The sequence below is a fragment of the Sminthopsis crassicaudata genome, chromosome 1 (genome assembly GCF_048593235.1).
Source record: "Sminthopsis crassicaudata isolate SCR6 chromosome 1, ASM4859323v1, whole genome shotgun sequence".
Taxonomy (NCBI): Eukaryota; Metazoa; Chordata; class Mammalia; order Dasyuromorphia; family Dasyuridae; genus Sminthopsis; species Sminthopsis crassicaudata.
Genome location: NC_133617.1, coordinates 28611103 through 28617803, shown reverse-complemented (window position 1 = coordinate 28617803; position 6701 = coordinate 28611103). Strand labels below are relative to the sequence as shown.

Below are 6701 nucleotides of genomic sequence, written 5' to 3'. Positions count from 1 at the left end.
CTCTCCCATGCATTCATTTTATGGTCATTGGTAGAATCAAATCCCAGACTGCAGAATCTCTGCTCTTCGCCAGCAGTCATAGGACCTGAATTTAAATTCTCATTTCCTACCTAGGTGATCTTGGCCCTGTTTATTCTGGAAAATATGGGGATTAGAGTAGATAATCTCTCCATAATAATAATAATATATACAATATATATGTATGTATTTTTACTGAGGCAACTGGGGTTAAGTGACTTGCCCAGGGTCACACAGCTAGGAAGTGTTAAGTGTCTGAGAGCAGTAAATCATAGAATATTCTGGAAGACAATATCCCATCCCCACTCCCAACCTTCTCAGCATGGGTAGACTGGGCTGTCACACTCTGATTTCTAAGAACTCAATCCCCAAAGTTAGAGCTGAGGACCTACTCCAAGCACAACAGGTCATGGGAGGAGCCCCTAACTGATAGATAATGGGACAAGGACATCCCCCAAAATTCATGAAAGGACCCGGATGAATGGGTGGGTTCTGAAGCCTCTACAGATCAATATTAAAGGCTTATGGTTGGGGTTGGGGGAGGGGGCACCCTCTCCTCCTCCTTCACAAGACTAGCAGCCTAGAACTAAGAAGGGTCATGCAAAGTGGGTGTAGAATGGCCACAGAGGTCCAAAGGCAGGCCCCGTGATGGGCTAAGAAGAAACAAAGGACTGGACTAGATAAGGACCGATTGAAAGAACTGGGAATGTTTAGCCCAGAGAAGAGACAAAAGAAAGAGGATTAGGGGGTCCTGCCAGTCCCCAGAGGGGCTAACTCGGACCAGAATGTCAGAAACTACAGGGTGACATTTTTCAACTCAATGTCAGGAAAGGCTTGCTAATAATGATATGAGTCCAGGACGGAACGGATCGCCTCAGGAGGTAGTAAGTTCCCCATCACTGAAGGTCTCCAAGAGAAGGGTTTATGTCATGCTGTCCGGGATGTTGTAGAGGATTAGAATCACCTAGAGAGACACATTAGAAATGGACTCTGAAGACTCTTTCCAATCTGGGATTCAATGATCAGGTAGCAACTGAGGAGCAAGGATTAAAAAATAAGCAAAAAAGGGGGTTGTTGAGCCAAAAGGTCCACAATGAGCAGCTACTGTGGGTGAGCTAAAGAGTTAAAAATAACTGAAAAAGAATCCACATTTCATGACCATGGGCCACCATAACAAACTGGTTCAATCAACTTAGAGGATGACTGACTCATTGAGGAAACTGAGGTTTGCTCCCATCCGGAGTGGTTAGAAAAATGTTTGTTCCCCCACTGCCGCTCCCTGTCAATGGAGGCCATCAATCTCAAGAGAGAGTGGGAATGATTCCATGCTATTCCATCTCCTCTCCTGAAAACACCAATCGATCAGCATCCAAATCCTCCATCCGTTTCTCAGAGTGACATGTCTAATTCCCAGAAGTCCGTTTTTGGTTCCAGAGTCCAGGCCTGCATTCAAAAGCTGACCCTTGCTCTTCCAACCCATGGTCAAGTCACTCCTAGGTTCAGTTGCCTCATCTGTAAAATGAGGGGTAAACTCGATGACTCCTGGGGTTCCTTAATCTATGAGCCCCAGAGAGAGCTCAGGCTTCTCTCCTCTGGATGGAACACGGCTCTGTCCTCCATTCCAGGATGATACCTACGATCTGAGACACAGGATCCTAGGCTCATAGTGTGGTTGTAAATGAGGGGAAAGGTCTCAGTACCATACGCTGGAAGGGACCCCAGAGGGCACCCTGAGGGAATTTGAGCCAGTGTGGCTGTGGGCTATTTAAGAAACAGTCCAGCTTTCTCAGTCAATGACCCCAGTACTCAGCCTTGATGGCAAGCAGGGAGCTGGAGTGGTCATTTCAGGCAAGTGAGTCTCCAGGTTCAGCATCTCTTACTCTGAGTAAGTAAAGGGGAGGGGAAAGAGAGGCAAGGCCTGGCCAGCTTCTGGCCTCTTCTTCTTCCAGGCTCTTGCCCTTTACTATTCACTGGACATCAGCTCTTCCTTCCTTAATAAAAAAAAATGTCCCAGGATTACGGGGAGAGGACAGTGTCCTGGACTGAAAGCTGGAGATCTTAGGAATGAAGGGAGACTCTAGCTACTTGCTCCTTCTCTTCCTGCTCAAAGGTCTTGTGGGCCTGCTCCAGGTCCTCAATCACAGCCAGTAGATGGACCGCAGCTGAAGCTGTGGGGGGTCTTTGCTGCTCTGGAACAGCAGATACCTCTCCTGATGGAAGAGAAAAGGAGGGAAAATGGTCAGGAGAAGACTACCGTGATCATTAGGATGAAGTCAAATGTGCTATCAGGTCCGAGTCACTGGTTTGGGATAATGGACCTGAGTTCAAATTCTGACTCTGGTATTTGTTACTCAATCCCTTAGACTTAATTATCACTGTGCTCCTCCGGGTATCCATTTCCTATTCTGGAAAAAAAAAATCAGCTGGACTCAAGTTCATAGCTCTAAATCTTATGAGCTGTCCATCCAAACCAATGGGAGAATAAGGGCCCAAAGAAGAGATAAAACAGTCTCTTCAACTGTGGAAAGTACTATGAGGTCTCCTTTTTGGGAAATATACCTGCTAGAATCTGCTAATACTAAATTCACTCTGTATTCTTGGAGTGCACAGAAATTTGGGAAAGTGGGATGGAGTTAGATCATGGCCACATATGAGTGACTGGCGATCCTAGGCCCACACGTGCTTGAGTGTAGCAGAGAACACACTAGTTCTAAGTTTCTGGCTCCCAAGTTGATTGTGAATATGGTTGAACACAGAACAGTGTTTGTTGGAACCAGGGATTTTTGTGCTTGAGATGAACCACCAGTGGGGGCTCGCACAGAATGCAGCCACTAGATGGAAAAGGATTGTACATGCACAGGTGTTGCTACTGGGAATTCTGCAAAGCAGGGCAAGTGAGGAACTGGGCCCAGATGGAGCTGGAGAAGCTTTTTAAATTTCCCACCCTGAGTCAAAGTGCTGATCCCCCAAGAGCTCTGGTTAGGAGGGCATTGAAGTGACACGGGAAACCCTGGTGCTGGACTCCATGTAGGTGTAAGTGATAAAAATATACCCACAGGGGGAGCAGAGAAGAAAAGAACTCCAGCCAGATGTTCTCACCTTCCTGGCCACTCTGGACCTGCGTCACCTCCTGGTCCAGCTTGATCTCCTCAGACAACTCAACATATTTCTTCCTGGGCAGAGAGAAAGAGAGAGACAGAAAGAGTCATAACCAGAAAGAGCCAGAGCCGGAGGGACATAAGCAGAAAAACTGAGACAAACACCAACAGGCAGACAGACAGACACACACGGCTGGCAAGTCAGAGGCCTGGGCCCAAGCCCACGAATACCCGTGAAAACTTCATTTTCCTTCTCTGGGACCCATTTTCTTCATATGTAAAAGGGGAGGTTGGACCAGATGGAATTTAAAGTCCTTTCCAACTCAATGAACCATGGGAGTTAATTGGATTTAAGTTGAGACTTCCAAGGCCAGCTAGTCCAACATCCTCCACTTTACAAATGATTTCTACGGTCCCTCAGTTCGGATACTCAAAGAGACAGCGTAATATAGTGGAAATAATGGGGACATCAGAGTTAGGAAGACCAAGGTCTGGAGCCTCAGTTTCCTCATGTTTAAAATGGGTATGAAAGCAACGGTGCTGAACATTAAGTGAAATGTGTGTAAAGTCTTCATAATCCTCAACACGTGTGCCACATGTATGTTATATACACACGTGTTACACTGTAATGGCCTGTGTTACATGTATAATGTTAGCTATCGGCTACATGTATAACACTGTATATGTTACACGTATACGATAGGATACATCTGTTACATATACAATATTATACATGTTACAAATGTAACGTTATGTTACATTTTAATGTATACACATGGTGCTTGGTATATAGCAAATGCTATGTAGTTGTTAGTTAGTATGTGTGTATGCACATTAATTAACTAGTATCATCATTATTATTATTGAAATTTTTTAGTCTTCTCTTATCTCTGAGTCTATGACCCTGTGGGAGCAGAAAGAATGGGGGATTTGCAAGTTAGAGCTCTGGATTCAAATCTTGGCTCTACTGATTACTAACTATGTTAGCCTGAGCAAGTCACTTTCTCTCTTGGTCTCAGTTTCCTCATCTGTAAAATAAGGTTAAGATTCCTTCTAGCTCCTAATCTGGAAGGGATTTCTGGTCACCGTGCTGGCCTCTGGTGGTCAGAGTTGTTACTGCACCTCCCCAGCTCTCTTCCCCACCCAAAAGTCTCCTCCCTCCCCTGAAACTCATGCACACCCACCTGAGCTTGTCCCTCCCCAGAAGCAATTGCCGATACACCATCTGGGCCTCTGCATCGGGGTCCAGGGGGTCGCTCCAGTCTCCAAGGGTCACGGCTGAGTGAGTGCGGCTACAGCCCTGGACTGCCAGAGAAGGGCAAGGGGGCCAGATTGGCAGGCGAGAGCCCCAATCCGGTTGGCAATCCCCAGTTCAGGTCCACCTTGTGCCATCACTAGGCCCTCCCCATGCGGGAGCCCACCCGTGCCCTTGGGCCAGCCTGTGGGTCACCTGTGCGGTCCTGCTGGAGGCAGCAGGTCCAGCGGTTGCCTCGGAAGGTCCCCGGATGGCACGAGAGCAGCATACCCTCATTGCAAACACTGGCTTTGCGGATGGCCGACAACCACTGGTTCAGTTCGTTCACATTCTGATGAGGAATGAATGCTCAGGGTTAGACAAGGTTAGACAGGGAGCACAATAGTAGTAATAGTAGTAGTAGTAGCAGCAGCAGCAGCAGCAGGAGGAGGAGGAGGAGGAGGAGAGGAGGCAAAAGAAGCAGAAGAAGAAGGAGGAGGAAGAGGAAGAGGAGGAGGAGGAGAAGGGGAAGAAAAGAAGAAGAAGAAGAAGAAGAAGAAGAAGAAGAAGAAGAAGAAGAAGAAGAAGAAGAAGAAGAAGAAGAAGAAGAAGAAGAAGAAGAAGAAGAAGAAGAAGAAGAAGAAGAAGAAGAAGAAGAAGAAGAAGAAGAAGAAGAAGAAAAGAAGAAGGAGAAAAGAAGAAGAAGAAGAAGAAAAGAAGAAGAAGAAGAAGAAGAAGAAGAAGAAGAAAGAAGAATAAGAAGAAGAAAAGAAGAAGAAGAAAAGAAGAAGAAGAAGAAGAAAGAAGAATAAGAAGAAGAAAAGAAGAAAAGAAGAAGAAGAAGAAGAAAGAAAGAGAAAGAAGGAGTAGGAGAAGGAGAAGAAGAGGCAAAAGCAGGATATAGTGGAGGAGGAAGAGGAGAAGGAGAAAGAGGAGGAGGAGGAAGAGGAGGAAAAATGATGATGATGATGATGATGATGATGATGATGATGATGATGATGATGATGATGATGATAGCAGCATAGTGGATAGAGATATGGTCTTTATCCAGAAGACCTGAGTTAAATTCTTGCCTCTGTGAATCTGGGCTAGTCACTTAACTTGTCCGTATTATAGGGGCCTTTTAAAGGAGGAATGGTGATCTGCATTGGTAGAGGGGGTTTCCTATATGAAATGGAGGGGAGGGTGGTACAGAGAAGGACAGAATAGATGACACTATGGTCTCTGCTGAGAACTAAGGGACAAGAGTGCTTAGGTGTGTGATTGCAGGTGAGGAAGGGGAAGGGAGATGAAGTATCCGCACCTTGCAGTGAATGTATAGGGTGTCCAGCTGCCCGTCCCTGTTCTTGGTGATGACCTGCATCATATGCGGCTGCTGGAAGGCATTTTCATCCACCCTTTCCACAGCGCAGATCCTACACACCGGGATGGAGGTCCGCACCTGCCCCAGGCCAGCCCCCACACCCTGCTCACACCAAGCTGGAGGCAGGAAGGGGAGGGGGCTCCCCTCCACCCACCCACCCGCCCCCATACCCAACCCCAGTCTCCAAGATGGCCCCACCAACTGACTCTGTCCAAGAGCTCTGGCTGCAGGGCCCAGGATGACCACAAGGGGCCCTCTGAGCACTCTGGTCGGGCTCCTTAGTGGGTCTGGCTCCCTGCTTGGCCATGAGTGAGTGTGGGCATCTAAGTGAATGTCTGTGGGTATATATGTGGATGCAGGAAGATGCGTGTCCTGTGAGTAAGAGAGGGCGCTGGGCCAGTCTGTATGTGTATATATGAGCGTGTAGTCGTCGTTTGACCTGAGCTCAGAGAGGCACTGGGTTGTGTGGTGAGAGGTCTCATCACCCAGAACATCCAGGTTTAAACCCTGTCTTAGATGCTGCCTTCCTGTGTGTCCTACAACAGTCATTTTATTTCTGTCTGCCTCAGTTTTCCTTATTTGAAAAATGAAGAATACTTAAAATCAGAATGAATCACAGTCATATAAACCAAAACATTTTCCTTATTTGAACAAAGGGAAACAGACTGTGATGAAGATAATAACAATAATAGTAACAGCAAGAGCAGCAGCTAGCATTTATATAGCACTTTAAGGTTTTCAAAGTGCTTTATAAATTTTATTCTCTGATCTTCACAACAATCCCAGGAGGTGTTATTAAGCCCGATTTTACAGATGAGAAAAGCAGTGTTGAGGTGTTAAATGACTTGCAGAATCAGAAAGAAAGGAAGGAAAGGAAGGAAGGAAGGGAGGGAGGAAGGAAGGAAGGAAGAAAGGAAGGAAGGAAGGAAGGAAGGAAGGAAGGAAGGAAGGAAGGAAGGAAGGAAGGAAGAAGGAAGGAAGGAAGGAA

The 6701-nt window shown here is 46.5% G+C and overlaps 1 protein-coding gene across 1 annotated transcript in view; it reads right to left on the bottom strand.

Annotated features, from left to right (window-relative positions):
• Positions 1-1013: 1013 nt before the first annotated feature.
• The window catches only part of RASAL1 (RAS protein activator like 1), a 44153-nt gene continuing 38465 nt past the window's right edge, over positions 1014-6701 (bottom strand). Inside the window, 5 exon segments of the mRNA XM_074297194.1 lie at positions 1014-2228; positions 3118-3191; positions 4301-4421; positions 4567-4702; positions 5654-5791. Coding sequence (XP_074153295.1) covers positions 2077-2228; positions 3118-3191; positions 4301-4421; positions 4567-4702; positions 5654-5791 — 621 coding nt within the window. The 3' untranslated portion in view covers positions 1014-2076.